Source organism: Bidens hawaiensis, unplaced genomic scaffold (genome assembly GCF_021521415.1).
Source record: "Bidens hawaiensis isolate Kalapana, Puna unplaced genomic scaffold, B.hawaiensis_p1.1 tig00013761_1, whole genome shotgun sequence".
NCBI classification, from domain to species: domain Eukaryota; kingdom Viridiplantae; phylum Streptophyta; class Magnoliopsida; order Asterales; family Asteraceae; genus Bidens; species Bidens hawaiensis.
This window is the reverse complement of record NW_027492175.1, coordinates 303604-321565: the sequence shown is the minus strand read 5'-3', so window position 1 is coordinate 321565 and position 17962 is coordinate 303604. Positions and strand designations below refer to the sequence as shown.

Genomic DNA, 17962 nt, shown 5'->3' with positions numbered 1-17962 from the left:
ACTGATCAACAGTGATGACCTTCAACGTTAAAAACAGTCTTATGCGGGTCACAGGATACTTGAGACATTGAAGATGAGTATTTGATTTTAGGCTGGAATTTTATTCTTTTGTTAGAAGATTCTGAAAGTTCCAAAATTCAAAATAATAATAATAATAATATAAATAAACGACCAGGGTTCGAGTCCTGATCTCACCCGGTTTTACCGGCTTCACGCTGTCGTGTCGTTTGGCGGGCGTGGGGGTCGGGTTTTATCCGGTGAATCCCTCAACAGGTGGACCGCTAGGAACTCCGTCCGTCCGGACTAGTGGCCAGCTCATGCTACCTTTAGCCAGTGGGGGGCTGCGTACAGGGTACCCGATGTTACTTAGTTGGCCGTTCAAAAAAAAAGTATTTCGAACTAGTGGTCCGACCACACGTTATTGAGATGGAACTCGATAGGTGACGGGACTACCAAAAGCAACGAAATAATCAAATAATTCTTTTAACAATCAATGACATGATTCCTTTTTATTTGTTATCTATATTTTAATGACGGCTCTTACTTTTTTTAGCTTGCTTCATATAATGAAAAATATTGGGAAAATTCTCGAAATGATCCTATTTAGTAGAAATGTTTCTAAAATAACTCATCAAAAATTAAAATTCTCAAAATAACCCATTCAAATCCGTCTTTCATGTGACATTGAGAAAACTGCCGTGAGTTTCATCAACCAAACAGATTCTGACACATTTAATTGTTCTCACATACCGGTTTCTAATTTTTTCGTTACACCCTACAACTTAATGGGCCTAACAAATCAATCAGGCCCATTTATTCTCTTTATAACCACCATCTTTACACAAACCCTAATTCATTCATTCACGGTAAAATCATCAAGTTTTCACCTAACCAAAGGTACCGTACAATCATCGTTCATATATTTCTTACTTTACTCTTCTTAAATTAAACAATAGCTTATAAATATTATTATAATAATATTGAAACCCTAACTTCGTTATATTATTATTATTATTATTATTATTAACAGAAGATGTCTACCGGAGAACTTGCTTGCACTTACGCCACCATGATTCTCGCCGACGACGGCATCCCGATCACTGTAAGCAGTTTTATTTATATTGAGTTTTTACTTCGTTATTTAGCGTCTGCATGTTTTTATAGTTTAATATGTTTATTTAAATATTTAAATAATATATAGGTGTATAAAATATAATATTATGGCGACTAAGTTCTAGATCTGACTTTATATTGTTTTTGGCTTTTTTTATGATTTTTTTACTTGTTAGCTTATTTACATGTAAGCGAGTTGATCTGCTCTTGAGCTACTCGAGATCGGCTTGTTAAAACTTTAATCGAGCTTGCGCTTATTATTTAACTAATATTTGTATGATCGAGCTTGAGCTTGAGATTTAGGTGTCGAGCTTGAGCCAGCCAGCTCGAGAGTCTAAACGAAGCTATTGTTTATTTATTTTTTGTGTAATATGTTAGTTATATATTTTTGTAATGGTTATTCTTAACTCTAAAATTGTGATAAAGATAAGTAAATAATATAGAATTATGTTATACAAAAAGTAGGTGAACGAGTCGAGCTCGAGCTTGAAAAACTATTCATGAGTAAAGCTTAAGCGTGAAAACAACTCACGTGTCAAGCTCGGGCTTGAAAAACTACTCACGAGTCAAGCTCGAGCTTTAGAAATAGATGAGCTTGTGCTTGAAAAACTACATATGAGTCGAATTTGAGCTTAGATGAGTTAAGGCTCAGTTCGTTTGCACTACTAATATAGGTAAACGAGCCGAGCTCAAGCTTGAAAAACTACTAACGAGTTAAGCTTGAGCTTTAGAACTAGACGAGCATGAGCTTGAAAAATTACTTAAGAGCCGAGTTCGAGTTTAGATGAGTTCAGGCTCGGCTCGTTTACACTTTACACTACTTGTCTAGGTAAACGAGTCGAGCTCAAGCTTGAAAAACTACTCACAAGTCAAGCTCGAGCTTTAGAAATAGATGAGCTCGAGCTTGAAAAACTACTTATGAGATGAGTTGAGCTTAGGCTCGGCTCGTTTACACTCCTAGTCTATGAAATTGGTAGAAACGCTAGTAATTGTGAGTTTTTTACGATTGTATGTTTTGATTACGTACTTTTGTGTTAAATTGATATTTTTTTGCTATAATTGTTTTGGAAGATAATATTTAAGTTTTGAAGATAAACTACTAAATGTTTTATACGATTTGGATTCTTGCATCCTTATCTGTGAATTGTGCTTTGTGTTTTGTCTGCGTTGATATTATGATATTGTGTTTTTATGGTAGAATATTTTTGTTACGATCATATGTTTTGATCATGCGCTTTTGTGTTAAAATGATATTTATTTGCTTTTGATTTGTTTGGAAGATATTATATAGGTTTTGAAGATAATAGTTTGATACAGTTTGGATCTTTGCATCTTATGTTTGAATTCTGTTCTTTGTGTTTTGTCTGCATTGATGTTTTGATCTTGTTTTTATGATGTATTTTGCATATCACTAACATGATTATAATTAATAAACATAAACATATACAGTATGTAGATATGTTCATATGCATAGATACAGAATGTATATCAATGTAACTACATAATGTAATTGTTTGGAATATTTACTTATGAATGTTTGATACAGTTTGAATACTGGCATTCATATGCGTGAGTTTTGTGCAGTTAAAATACACATGTATAAATTACCAGCATGATTATAAAAAGGCTATACAGATATGTTAATGCATAGATACATAAACTATATACTGTTCTGTGTACACAATTGTTAATTCTGACAGTTCAGTTGAACTGTTATTATATGTGAGCAAGGTTTGGTGACCGTTAAAAGTGAACTGTTTACTGCATTCTGAGAAGATTGCTGCTCTTCTGAAGGCTGCTAACGTTGACTGCGAGTCATACTGGCCAAGCTTGTTTGCCAAACTTGCGGAGAAGAAAAACATTGAGGACCTCATTATGAATGTCGGTGTTGGTGGCGGCGGTGGTGGTGCCACTGCTGTTGCTGCTCCTGCTGCTGGTGGAGCTGCAGCGGCTGCTGCCTCTGCTGTTGAGGAAAAGAAGGTACATTTTCGTAATGTTTGTTTTCTCGTTTTTGGATTGTGTAAAGTTATTTTTTTGAAAGGTTACTTATGCTTGTTTTTTAAATTTATGGTCTTGCAGGAAGATCCGAAAGATGATGAGAGTGAAGATGATTTCGTATGCAATCTGTTTGATTAAAAGCTTTCTGTTACTAAGGTTTAGTTAACTACCGGTTGCCTTTAGGTTTATATGTATGAGATCGTTTTCGCCACGTATTATGCTAGTTATTACTGACTTATGGGATTATGTCTTTTGGTTTTCAAACTATGTGATGTCTTATGTGACCTTTATTTTGGGAAGTATTGGTATGACTTTTTTTTCATGGTTTTTTGTATGGGTGTTTATGGAGTTTGGTTTATCATTTATGTTATTCTTCTTACTCTAATTTATAACTATCAAATGTATAAAAAATATCATAAGTATCTGAAGAGGTAGGTCCCAGCAGAGACCAGTTGGTCCCGCAAGACTCACCTTGAATAGGGACGTTTGCGCAAAGGCCATCTGCTCCCGCAGGACCCACCATGCTCATAGAATCTTACGCGCAGTACGCAAGCTGTACACGCAGGGAAAGCCTCCCAGTGGTGAAGTACCCCGCCTGTTCCCGCAGTTGCGGATACAAGCCATCAGGGAAGGCTACCCGCAGACAGCAGGGCTACACGCACAAGGCAATAGCTACTTCAGTAGTCACATGAAGGAATGAGCAAGGCGGGAACAATCCCGCCAAAATGAGCCAGTCCGTATGATTCTGAAAGATCTTTTGTACTATACCTACCAAGGTATGGATAGGACAGACGATCTGACCAGAACAACCCATGAGCCAATCACAGGGTGACAGCTCACCGACAACAGTACGAGGAGGAGCACCCTCTAGTACTGTTTGTCACTATTAGCCGCTGCCTACTCACCAACTCTTACTGACGGGCGTGCGTAGCCTACAGTTGGTAGAATAGTGTTACTGTTGGCCGTAACCTATTCACCAACCAGCATGGCCTGCGTATAATCCACAGTAGGTGGGACGTGCATAATCTACAGTTGGTGGAATAGTGCAGCCGACTTTGTTACTGTTGGCCGTAACTTATCCACCAACCAGTATGGCCTGTGCATAATCCACTGTTGGTAGAACAGGAATACTATTCAGCCGGCTGTACCTGCTTGGAAACCTACCTTCGGCTATAAATACTCCAACATCTTGGAATGGTAAGATCATCTGATATCTCAATCTTATCTAGCAATCTCTCAATATACTCTTATATTCAGAGCAACCTAGTCTGATTCTCACGCCGGAGGGTGGTCACAAGGAGGAACCCCCCCCTTCTCAGTGACGAGCTTACGGTGTCTGTTTTGCAGGTCTCCTGAAGAACAGCCTTCTCAGCTAGATCTCATCCGTGGGAAACATTACTTAACCCCCAGATTATCTATAATCTGTCCAGGGTTCACTTAGTGTTTCTTCATTGGCGCCATCCGTGCATAAAAGCTAGAACTATTTTAGTTTTTTCACAATTTCTGAAGAAATGGTTAACGTTACTCCGGTCCAAAGGCCAGTAACCGACCAAGAAACCCCGGTAACAACCCCAGCAACTGGGGGGGACACCGGCGGTTATACAATCCTTACGAACACTACTCCGACTACCAAAGCCGGAGCAAGTGCAGTAAATATTCCACTGGGGTTCACCGACACCCAGTTGGAAAAACGAACAAGGGCCCCTCGCCAAACACTAGATCAAGTGAAGGCGTGGGCCGAAGCACGGTAAAGAGAATTCCAAGCCGAATTGGATGAACGCTTGCGTTCAGCTCAACAGGCTGACGAATTCGGCAGTACTCGCCAACACCTCAATATGAGCAGTGACTGCGAGTACTCAGACGACGAGTTGGAGTCCGATACCGACGCAAACCCTCGCCATAAGGCGAAAGGGAAGCGTAAGGAAACGGACGTCCAACCAAAAAGGAATTTTGGGGAAGCTTTTAAACCAATCGCGGAGAGAAACCCGCGTGACTTCTCCAAAACCTTTAGACCAACTGCTACAAATGCAGGAAAGTCAAAATTCGCAAGGGACATTGCGGAAGCAATCGCCCCGAGAAGTGCCAAACAGATGTCCAACATTGGCACGTATGATGGTCTATCCGACCCAGACGACCATTTGAACAGGTTCATTGCGGGGGCTACCGTCAGCAACTGGACGGAACCCACGTGGTGCTACATGTTCCAGATGACTCTGGTCGGAGCGGCCAGGGCGTGGTTCGATCGTTTACCGATCCACCACATATATGACTGGGCGGACTTTCAGAACAAGTTCAGCCAGCACTTTAGCCAACAGAGGAAGTACACTGAAGAGCAGTGGACGATCCTCAACTGCGTGAGAGAGGAGGATGAATCTTTACTAGACTTCATCACCCGCTTCAACTCCAAAAAGCTAAGTCTCGGCAACATAAGTGAGGATCTGGTTCGCGCCGCCTTCATCCAAGGCGCCGAATACCCAGAACTTATCCGCACATTGACGGGTAAGGATGGCATGCCATCAACTTGGGATGCCATCATGACGGCGGCAAAGCGCTTTGCCGAGACGGAAAAGCAACTGGGAAGGGATCTTCCCCAGAGTACACACCTCTACACGCAGAGGACAAGGGAGAACAACGTTAGGACCGCCCGGCAGAACAAAAAGAGGCGGCTAGGTATTTGGCATTCAAGGGTAAACTTTGACACCTCATCCAGCTCTCGCCCTCTTGTTGGCGGAAGGGACAACACACACCCTTCAAACCGAAAAAACCGGTGGACGCCACTCACCAAGAGCGTCACGGAGATATTTGCCACGGAAAAATTGCCATGGCCAAAAGCCCCATTGATCCGGCAGAAACCTAATGCGGATCAAAGCAAGTCCTGTGATTTCCACGGGACAAAGGGTCATGGTACTGAAGAGTGCACATCCTTGAAAGACATTGTTGAAGCATTTGTCAAGGATGGACGACTTGCACATCTCGTGGCATCAATCAGGAAGGGAGGAAGGAATGACAACCGGTACAGAGGTAACGGACGAAAGCCCGTCGACATCAGCATCAACATGGTTCATGGCAAGGTCGGAGGAAGAAAAAGACGAATGACAGAACCATGCGCGTGGAAGGAAGCTGAGGTGCGCTTCCCGCGAGTGCCAGGAGGCCCCAGCAAAGAAGGCCCCATCGTCATCAAAAGCCAGCTGGGGCATTACATCACTTCCCGCACTCTTGTTGACAACGGCGCTTCGTCAACAGTGATGTACAGGCAGTTCTTTGACAAGCTGGATGATGAAGACAAAGAACGCCTGGAGCGGTCTACGCTTCAATGGAAGGGTTTGACGGCAGTACAGAAACCCCCCTGGGTATCCTATCTTTCCCCGTCACTCTAACAGATGGAAAACACTCCCGCACAGAGGATGTGGACTTCGTCGTGATGAGGAAGCCACACCACACGTACGACATCCTCTTCGGGAGAGACGGGATGGCAAGATTCAACGCCGTGGTATCTTCAGTCCACGGCATGATGGGATGGCCAACAGCTGAGGGTGTAGCGATGATCAATGGCATTCCCCAGGTATGCATCGCATCTGTCTCATCTAAACCCAAACCAAAGATGGCTAAACCAACCATCACCGAACCGGAAAAATGGGCCTTCAATGGCAAATACCCCGACCAGGCCGTTACCATTGGACCAACAATCGTTGATCCCACCCGCACCTTACTCAAACGCTTACTGCAGAAAAACGCTGACATCTTTGCGTGGGCACCAGCTGACATGACTGGTGTACCCCGAAGTAAGGCGGAGCATAAGCTCAAGTGCGATCCGGCTGTCACGCCTGTCGTACAAAAGCGCAGAGTAATGGGGCCTGAACAAACTAACGCGTGTAGAACCCAAGTCAAGGAACTCCTTGACGCAGGCATCATACGCGTTAGTAGATATCAAACATGGGTTGCAAATCCCGTAATGGTACCGAAGAATGACAAACAATGGCGCATGTGCATAGATTTCAAAGATTTGAACAAAGCATGCCCCAAAGATTGTTATCCGTTACCAGAAATTGATCTTAAGGTGGATTCGTTGGCACCATTTCGCCTTAAATGCTTCTTGGATGCATATAAGGGGTACCATCAAATCCACATGGCCGTAGATGACCAGGACAAAACCGCATTTCGGACGCCCGATGGTACATTTTGTTATAAAATGATGCCATTCGGACTTAAGAATGCAGGGTCCACGTACCAACGACTGATGGACAAAGAGTTTCATGCCCAAATCGGGAGAAACTTGGAAGTCTATATGGATGATTTGGTCATCAAAAGCCCCGAGCCAGAAGCGATGTTGAAAGACATTGAAGAAACTTTCAACACGCTCAGAAAGATAAACATGAAGCTCAACCCGAGCAAGTGTTCATTTGGGACGGAAGAAGGGAAGTTCTTGGGAGTCATTGTTACTAAAGATGGCTTCAGAGCGAACCCTGAAAAGGTCGAAGCCATTGTTAAAATGGAATCACCTACCACCATCAAACAGGCTCAGACACTGAATGGACGACTAGTCGCACTTAATCGCTTTTTGGCAAACCATGCGGATAAGTCGTTTCCTTTCGTGTCAACATTGAGAAACTGCTTAAAGAAAACGCACTTCCGCTGGACACCAGAAGCGGAAGCAGCTTTTCAGGAGATTCGGTCACGCCTGATCGAACTCCCAACACTTACAGCACCACAAGCGGGAGAGGAGTTAATCCTATACCTTTCCGCAACAGATAGAGCAACCGGGGCAGTCCTGCTAATAGAACGAAAAGGCATCCAGATGCCAATCTATTATGTTAGCCGTGTACTAACAGACGTAGAAACCCGGTACTCTACCCTCGAAAAATTGGTCTTAGCACTTATACACGCTTCACGCAGGTTAAGACGATATTTCCAGGGCCACCCAATCACCATTCTCACCAACTTCAAACTCTCAAACGTTCTAGGCAAACCCGAATTATCGGGACGTCTAGCCAAATGGGCAATTGAATTGGGAGAATATGCAATTAAGTACAAACCAAGACCAACCATAAAAGGCCAGGTCCTGGCCGATTTTATTGCAGAAGTCCCCGCTTCGCGGGAGAAAGAGTGCCAGGAGGAGGCTCAACCCTCCCCAGCACAGGACATCAATGATGTCTGGCGACTCTACACTGATGGAGCAGCCAATAACGAGGGTTCAGGCGCAGGGTTAAAATTAACCAACCCAGCAGGCCAAGAATATACTTACGCTATTCGGTTGGATTTCCCAAGTACGAATAACGAAGCCGAATACGAAGCATTCTTGGCCGGATTGAGAATTGCGCGTAAGATGGGAGTGAAAAATTTGGAAGCCCACGTGGATTCCATGCTAGTGGCCAACCAAATAAATGGGACGTACACGGCTGTAAACGACACAATGGCCCTGTACCTCGCCCAGGCAAAAACCCTTATGCGTGATTTTAATGATTGTAAAGTCATACACGTCAAGCGCAGCGAAAACAAATCTGCGGATGCGTTAAGCAAGCTTGCATCACTAGCCTTCACCCACTTGGGAAAGGACATCCGCATTGAACTCCTCGAAGCACCATCAGTCCCGCACAAGGAAATTTGTGTCATCCAAACCGGTACAGAAACGTGGATGACACCAATAATAAATTACCTTGCAGCAGGAACACTACCAGAGTCAAAAACACAGGCAAGAAAACTACGCTGTAAAGCACTAAATTATCAGCTCGTCAACGACATCCTTTACAGACGTAACTTTCTTGGCCCACTCTTGAGATGCGTGGACAACCAAGATGCTGACTACCTCCTAAGGGAAGTACACGAAGGCATCTGTGGAGTACACGCAGGTCCTCGCGCTGTTGTAGCCAAGCTAAACAACGCGGGATACTTTTGGCCGGGGATGCATACGGATGCACTGGCATACATCAGAAAATGCAGGTCTTGCCAGCTTTACGCACCCAACACGCACCGCCCGAAGAATGAACTTGTTCCAGTCACTTCTTCATGGCCATTTCAGAAGTGGGCCATCGATGTGACAGGCCCATTTCCTACAGCAGCAGGAAATGTTCAGTTCCTAGTGGTAGCCATCGACTACTTCACCAAGTGGATAGAAGCAAAACCTTTAGCCCAAACAACCGCGAAACATATCAAAAAATTTATTTGGGAATTTATTATTTGTCGTTTTGGACTTCCACAGAATTTGGTGAGCGATAACGGCACCAACTTTGCTGACAAGAAGCTACAACAGTGGCTAAAAGAACTTCAAATCACCCACACCTTTACCTCAGTGGCACACCCGCAAGGTAATGGTGAGGTGGAAAGAGCAAATAAGAGCATTGTCGAAGGCATCAAGAAGAGACTATCGGAACACAGATCCGGCTGGGTGGACGAGCTTCCGCACGTCCTTTGGGCAAACAGAACGCTGAAGAAGGCCAGTACGGGAGAAACCCCGTTCAGCCTCACTTATGGCACTGAAGCCATGGTCCCGGTCGAAATTGGTCTGCCCTCACCAAGGGTCTTGAGTCAGCCAGAAGACAATGATGCAGAAAGACGGTTGGATCTTATGCTAACCGAGGAACGCAGAGACTTAGCCGCAGTGCGTGAAGAGAACTACAAACGACAAATGCAAAAATACTACAACATGCGGGTAAAACTCTGCAACTTCAACGAAGGAGACTACATACTGCGTAACAACGAGGCTTCAAACCAAGAGCGCCCGGGAAAGCTGGCCCCGGTCTGGGAAGGGCCATACATTATCAAAGAAATCCTGGGAAAGGGCGCATACCGGCTCGAAAGGCTCGATGGCACTCCCATCCCAAGAACATGGAATGGAGCTCAATTACGCAAATGTTATATGTAGGTCAATTCCAAAACTTGTAAAGAAAAGGCCTAGAGCCACTTCTAATGGAAATGATTCTCCTTTCATAATATGTTTACCTTTATACTTATGAACTTCCCACTGATACCGGTATTCACCGCGTAAACGGGAAGAAGTAAGTCGTTACGTGTGGAAGGCGGAAAAAACCCGCATAAACACAACGTTAATAAGGGAAACCTACACGCAGGTATGATGTAAGTAAAGTTTAGCCATCCTTGTAAGTGCAAGTGACGGTCTTACCCGCACAATCACAAACAAGGAAGCAAAACTTCAACCTATCATCTACCACGTTCAAAGGTTATCCTAAAAAAAAAAAAAAAAAAAAAAAAAGATAAGGAAAACCTACACGCAGGTCAGATATGGGTAAAGTTTAGCCATCCTACTAAGTGCAAGTGACGGTCATACCCGCACAATCACGAAGGAGGAAGCAAAACTTCACACCGATTATCTACCACGTTCAAAGGTTAACTTATCCTCAAAGATGAAGAAAACCTACACGCAGGTCAGATATGGGTAAAGTTTAGCCATCCTACCAAGTGCAAGTGACGGTCATACCCGCACAATCACGAAGGAGGAAGCAAAACTTCACACCTATCTACCACGTTCAAAGGTTAACTTATCCTAAACACTTGGAAAATTGCTAATTTAAACTAAAGAATGCAAGTCATAAAGTTTATAAAGCAAGGAATCCAATGAATCAAGCGGTCTTAGCCGCACAAAGATTTACATTTCATAAATATTCGTTACAATGGCTGGGTGACTACCCGCCTACAAGAAAGTGAATCTATACAAACTAAATCTATCCTAGCAGCAGGAAGGGATCTTCAGGATCAGGCTTCAGGGCCACTTCCACTTGGACCAGCGCCGTCAGTAGAGCGTGGCTGTTCAAGGTAAGCCTTAAGGATAGGTAGCCCGTCATCAGCAGCAGCAATTTCATTCACCTTCTCCACCACCGGATGCGGGAAGGCGGCGTATTGATTTACTGCTTGGTCATATATGGCTTCGGTATCTACATTGTACAAAGGGAAGTTGGATGGCGGGACGCCTTTCTCAACAAACCCTAGACCAAGCAGGAAGCCGACCCGTTCCCCATCCTCGTGAGAAGCGTTGAGGGCTGCGCTCATTGCATCGTCGTAGGATGTCTCTGAGAAGACCCGATGCATAACCTACATAAGAAAATATACAAGTGTCAGCACCCTATCTACAAAGAACAGCGTGAAGACATGAAGATAGACTTACCTGAGACAACGCTTCTCGAAGAAGCCATTCCTTGGCAACCAGAGCTTCTTTAAGGGCGGCTTGAGCTTGGGTGCAGGCGCGTTCGGCTTCGCTTTTGTTAAGGTTGGCAAGTAATACTTCCTTTGCGGCAGCCTCTTCGACGCCCTTAAGCTTCCGCTCGGTATGGTCAAGCACGCCCCTCTGGTCCAAGATCTCCTGGAGCTTCTTGGCATCTTCCATCGCCAAGGCATCATGAGCGCGTTGGAGAGCCTCTAATTTGGCCTTGAGCTCCTCGTTCTCCACGCGTAAAGGCTCAGCAACGGCTTCAGCCTTGGTGGCCCTCTCGGTCGCGTTCCTCGCAGTCTCCTTAGCAAGCCGAAGCTGTTCGTTAACAGCTTGGGCGGCCTTGGAGCGGGCCTCGAGTCGCGCTTGAACCTCAACCTCGAGGGCCTTGAAGGCCTTCTCCTTCTCCGCAGCAGCTGCGGACAGCTTTTGGTTCTCCTCCCGAAGAGCACGCGCTTGAGATACTTCCTTGGCGCGAGCTGCTTTCAACTTGTCGTTTTCACGACAAAGCAGCTCGACGCACGGCTGCATCCGGGCTTGGAGAACTCGAAGCTCGTTGGTTAGCCTACCCTCCTGGTAGCTAGCCATGGCTTCCCCCAACGCACCATGCGGAGCAGCGTGGCGAGCCCATTCCACGCACTCCACAGGGGTACGAAGGGTTGTTCCTCGGCGTATGTTCCATCGCGGAACATACACTTCATTGGAATCCGAAACTGCAGAAAACAAAAAGCAGTTAGGAAAAGATGATAAAATATATAAGTGAAAAAGGGCCAAAGGAACCCTACGCACCTGTAGGGTCAATTACAGGCCGATAGCCGCCGAACCCATCACCTGAACCCAATGGAAATCCATCCAAGAGGTCAGGCAGATGGGAAGGTGGCGGAAAGATGCGAGAAGCCCCACGCGTACCTGAGGGACCGGCCGTCGTTGCCGATGGCGGGGGCATGGTAGCAGCCGCCGTGGTCGCCGCCGCGGTCGCTGCCCGCAGAATCCGCGGCAAAAGTAACCGCCGGCTCTGTGAAGGATGCTGTAAAAATCGCACTCACAGCCGGCGGTGACGTCATCTCGACTGGAACAGTCGGCTCAGAATGAGCAACTGAACCAGCGGAAGCAGGCGCAGGCGCCTGGGTCGACGCCTCAGGTAGGCTGACCAAGCCTACCGTCATTGGCGGAGAGGTAGTACTCGGCCCCTCACCCTGGAATGCGCCAACATCCACACCTGCGTAAAGAAGAAAACTGTTTAAAAGACTTGAAGATTAAACTACGAAGATAAAAGCCAAGAGAATTGTACTTACGGGTTTTCTTGAGCTTAAACGTACGGACGGGCGGGGACGAACCCGATGGAGCCGGTCTCTTGATGCCGGTCACCGTCGTCGTCATTGGTTCTCCGGAGGTAACAGTCGTAGCCACCGGAACAGTGGTCTTCTCACCACCGGGGTTCCCCGCCACCTCTTCACTATCTGACTCAGTGTCAGATAGGAGCACTGGATCGGCTGTGGAGGCCGCCTTCTCCTTCCCTTTCCCGCCGGCAGCCCTCTTCTTCCGCACTAACGGAGGACCATCTGCGGATTCCTCAGAAGAAGACAGGATGTAAGGAATTCCAGCAGCGGGTACAGCACTGAGGGGTGGAGGAGAGAATAACGCCTTACCTGGCCGCCGGTGGCTCAGGATCTCGTGGCCCAGCGGATAGACCTCCACAAACCGATCCGCTGTTTGCTCCAGGATGGGCAACTCGTTCTCGTCAAGAGCACGAGTACCCACCCGCACAGGATCGTCAGCTTCCCGCGGGTACAGGAGCGACTCCAAATTGTTCCCCTCTGAAAGAAAAGAAACAGTTAGAAGACAAACTCATATCAGCAAGAAAGACAAGACATACCATAAGGAGTAGAGTTCAAACCGTATTCGAGAAGGATGGGAACCTGAGACGCCTCCTTCCATACCCGGCTCATCCCCAGCATCACCATCCCGGACTCCGCAAACCGGTAAACCGGAGATTGGACCCGGGATATCTTCGCAAACCATTCCGCCTCCTGGTAGTTGGTGGCGTGGTGGCTTGGAATTGCCTGGCCATTTTTAAACTTCATGGCAATGGGGATGGCGCGGGCAGAAATGTAGAAGAACTCCCGCTTCCACGATCGGAGACTGCGCTCGGTCGCGCAAATCTTCAAACCCTTGATCCGGGTTGTCAGGGTGTACCACCCCTGGATGCACCTCCAAGTATAGAAGGTCATCAGGCGGTCCACATAGGGCTCAATGCCCAGAATCCGGCACACCCACTCGAAATGGCGAATCTTGGCGATCGCCGTGGGGTGCAACTCGGTCAGATGAACACCGTGCCTCTCAAGGACACGGTAAACAAACTTTGTCAATGGGAACCTAAGATTCCCATAGACAAAGAATGCTGCATAAACCCCGATCTTGCCTCTGGGGGCATCGTACACGGTCTGATGGGGTTCAGGAAACTCAGGCTCGAAAGGATCGAGCATGAACTTCCTAACAACATACCGGTACTGATCGCCGGGCAGAGCACACTGGCACTCACCAGCAGTACTCCTGTCATCGGTGGTAGACTCGAGATCATGTGAAGACATCTTGCAGAAAGAAAGCGATTTCGGGAAAATGCTTGCCTGAAAAGGGGAGTATTTGCCGGAAATCGCTAAGAAGAAGAAGAGAAGGGTGAAGGTGTGAATTACAAAGGACCCTCTCCCCCTTTATATACTAATCGCAATTAATGCGGTGAATTTAATGCGGAGGAGAGAGAAATCGAGGGTGCAATGAAACTATGACGCGTGGCAAAAAGCAAGCTGGCAACAGCTGTCAAAAAGACGCGTGCCAGTAATTTCCGGCCACGCGCCCAAAAAATCGCGCCCACGCGCCTGAAAAAGCGTCTGGAATGACCATGTACTGTCACGTCACCATAACTTCCTGCACGTCCTGACACAGTCAGAAGAAACCGTCGCACGACGTTTCAGATGTTTGGACTGTTCTTATCCTCACCAACCTTTCGAATTTCAAAATTCAAAATTCAAAAAGATTCAAAAATAAGCGGGAAAATACCCCTTACCTTGGCAACCAAGTAACCATAAGACGGATGCGGGTACAGTGTCAAGGCAAAACCCTTCACATACCTAGCACCCGCAGGGAATTGAAGCCAAGAATACCCCGGCAACAAAGTAACTATAAGGCGGGTGCGGGTACAATGTTAAGGCAAAACCCTTCACATACCTAGCACCCGCAGGGAATTGACGCCAAGGGTACCTTGAAAGTAAAGTAACCGTAAGACGAGCGCGGGTACAGTGTTAAGGCAAAACCCTTCACATACCTAGCGCTCCGCAGGGAATTGAAACCAAGAAGGATCTTCTGGGCAATGCTTGCGGAAACGGAAATAACATCTCCGCATAGCGGGAACGTCGAGAACTACATTGTTTGAGGCTCCAGGATGGAATTGGTGGTTTAAACATAATTGATCACTATGTTCAAAACCACTAAAACCTCAAGGAGAATCCACACAAGTGAGACTCAACGCTCCTGACTTGCGAGAAGGTTACATACCTACCCGCATCATACCCAAAGATCAAGCAAAAAAATCGGGAATTTTTGCAAGTGACATTAGGAAACCCGCGGGAAGAATCCCCACGGAGAACCTTAAAACTAAAAACCCTTTTCAAAACCCCTTGCTTAAAGTCCAAAAGTTCACCTCACTTTATTAAACATTCATGAGAAGAACATTGGACTGGGGGGACTTGAAGAGGTAGGTCCCAGCAGAGACCAGTTGGTCCCGCAAGACTCACCTTGAATAGGGACGTTTGCGCAAAGGCCATCTGCTCCCGCAGGACCCACCATGCTCATAGAATCTTACGCGCTGTACGCAAGCTGTACACGCAGGGAAAGCCTCCCAGTGGTGAAGTACCCCGCCTGTTCCCGCAGTTGCGGATACAAGCCATCAGGGAAGGCTACCCGCAGACAGCAGGGCTACACGCACAAGGCAATAGCTACTTCAGTAGTCACATGAAGGAATGAGCAAGGCGGGAACAATCCCGCCAAAATGAGCCAGTCCGTATGATTCTGAAAGATCTTTTGTACTATACCTACCAAGGTATGGATAGGACAGACGATCTGACCAGAACAACCCATGAGCCAATCACAGGGTGACAGCTCACCGACAACAGTACGAGGAGGAGCACCCTCTAGTACTGTTTGTCACTATTAGCCGCTGCCTACTCACCAACTCTTACTGACGGGCGTGCGTAGCCTACAGTTGGTAGAATAGTGTTACTGTTGGCCGTAACCTATTCACCAACCAGCATGGCCTGCGTATAATCCACAGTAGGTGGGACGTGCATAATCTACAGTTGGTGGAATAGTGCAGCCGACTTTGTTACTGTTGGCCGTAACTTATCCACCAACCAGTATGGCCTGTGCATAATCCACTGTTGGTAGAACAGGAATACTATTCAGCCGGCTGTACCTGCTTGGAAACCTACCTTCGGCTATAAATACTCCAACATCTTGGAATGGTAAGATCATCTGATATCTCAATCTTATCTAGCAATCTCTCAATATACTCTTATATTCAGAGCAACCTAGTCTGATTCTCACGCCGGAGGGTGGTCACAAGGAGGAACCCCCCCTTCTCAGTGACGAGCTTACGGTGTCTGTTTTGCAGGTCTCCTGAAGAACAGCCTTCTCAGCTAGATCTCATCCGTGGGAAACATTACTTAACCCCCAGATTATCTATAATCTGTCCAGGGTTCACTTAGTGTTTCTTCAGTATCTTACTCAAAAGCCTAAATGTGAAAATTAAAGAAGCTAGCACTGAAGTTCTCAAACCAGTTTGTGACCTCTTCAAGTTCCTTTTTTTGGGTCTTCTAATTTACTTATCGTCGGCTGATCTTTCGACGGTAGTATCCTTTCGATCTCTTGGCCGATCTTTCTGAGTTCTGACAACCGTTAAATTGAAGTACCCCTCCAAACGATATTACATTTCCGCTTTCTAGTTGGAACTATTGCTGCTGTTGATTAGGTTATGATCAAGTTCTTAGAAGTTGAGGGGTTGGTTTTAATAAAATCATAAAAAGATGTGAAACATATGTAACAAGGATAAGTGTTGCAAAAATCCCGACTAGGCACCGATTAATCCCCAATTAATCGATAGTCCCCACTTTACTGGTTAACTTTGGGATAGTCGGCCAATTAATCAGTCAATGGTCAAATTCGACCAAAATTGGCGATTTTCGGCGAGATTTCGACCAAGATCAGCTGTTTCGGCAAGTATTCAATGGTCAAATCCGACCAAAATTGGCGGTTTTTGGCTAGATTCCGACCAAGATCAGCGCAAGTATCTGACCAAAATCAGTGGTTTCATGCATGATTCCAGCAAAAACCAACGATTTTAGCAAGATACCGGCCAAAATATGTTTGTGTGTGTATAAAACTGAAAATTAAATATAAAAATGTATGCATTTATATATAAAACTAACAATTATACATTAAAATACGATCTGATTAATCCTGATTAATCGCTAGTCTCCAACCCACCGCCCAACTAGTGACTAGCAATTTTTACAACATTGACTAAAATAGTGCTTGTATAATTATATGGGTTGAAAAAAATGTAATTAAATAGTTACTTATCTGCCATCAAGTTGCACAACATTAAGCCTCCTAGCACTCCAACTTACTTTCATCTTATAAACACAGTCTCATTTCATACTCATTTAGTCATTTCATATTCACTTAGCTTGTTCTTGAAGTCCATTTCATGGCTAAACAAGTGTTCAAATGATCAAGTTGGACAGTTGGACACTTACAAAAGTAAGGTTTGAATCAAATACAAATGAAATTAACGTGCTAATTGTGAGAATCAAGTAGAGTAATTATATATACAAGTAGTGTAATTATGTAATTACATCATAGAATATTCTATGATGTAATTACATATCTACTTGATTCTCACAATTAACACGTTAATATCATTTGCACGTTAACTTTCCCCTACAAGAGTAATGTCCCCGGACATATTTTTCTTACATTTTGGATAAAATATATTGAAATAACGCATCGTTGATCTTGATTAACACTCGTTTTGATCAAACGATGATTTTTAGATGACAAGTATCAAGATCAAACTCCACATAATCCATGCATATAATATATAGAAAGATATGATAACGTGCAGGTAAACTAGTTTATGTTTGGAAAAGAAAATTTAATATCTTGATTCAGTGATCAAAGAATTAATAGACTGTGATTAAAAGCATGTTTAGACAATCAAATCTCAGATTTCATATGATTCTGTAAAGCAAAATGTAATAAAAGCGAGAGTTTTTCAAGGTATATAACACCTTAAAGCATGTTACACATGGGCGTAGGCAGCTTTCCAAACTCGTACAAATTTTTGTTTTAGTATTATATATTAGGATATTTTGACATCACACGTGTAAACATTTCAACATCGAACCCGTAGAAAACCCAAATCTAAGTGATAAACAATCGATCGTCTATCCCTTGAAATTTTCCGAACCAGTAGGAAAAAATTTTATGGTTACGCCACTGATGTTACATGACTAATTTTAACTCTTTTTTTTTATATTTTTATATCATGTGTAAAAAGGTTCTTTTCGGGTATGATCACTTTTGATTGGTAAGCCTATGTTTTTTCTTGAGAAATTTAACGTTGTGGCTTTGGTTTGA

The 17962-nt window shown here is 44.9% G+C and overlaps 2 protein-coding genes across 2 annotated transcripts in view; both read left to right on the top strand.

Annotated features, from left to right (window-relative positions):
- The first annotated feature begins 936 nt into the window (after positions 1-936).
- Positions 937-17962, top strand: part of LOC143544858 (large ribosomal subunit protein P1-like) — a 49569-nt gene continuing 32543 nt past the window's right edge. Inside the window, exon 1 of the mRNA XM_077036849.1 lies at positions 937-1102. Coding sequence (XP_076892964.1) covers positions 1034-1102 — 69 coding nt within the window. The 5' untranslated portion in view covers positions 937-1033. The remainder of the gene's footprint in view (positions 1103-17962) is intronic.
- On the top strand, positions 2595-3261 carry LOC143544870 (uncharacterized). Its single transcript, XM_077036860.1, has 4 exons — positions 2595-2606; positions 2698-2752; positions 2864-3093; positions 3193-3261. The coding sequence occupies exons 1-4, from the start codon at positions 2595-2597 to the stop codon at positions 3247-3249; spliced, it is 354 nt and encodes a 117-aa protein (XP_076892975.1). The 3' UTR covers positions 3250-3261.

Bases quoted from the DNA above. Each gene is read 5' to 3' on its own strand.
- LOC143544870 (XM_077036860.1), top strand. The intron at 2,753-2,863 runs GTTAATGCATAG...GACCGTTAAAAG, and splicing joins TAAAAAGGCTATACAGATAT to TGAACTGTTTACTGCATTCT. The intron at 3,094-3,192 runs GTACATTTTCGT...ATGGTCTTGCAG, and splicing joins CTGCTGTTGAGGAAAAGAAG to GAAGATCCGAAAGATGATGA.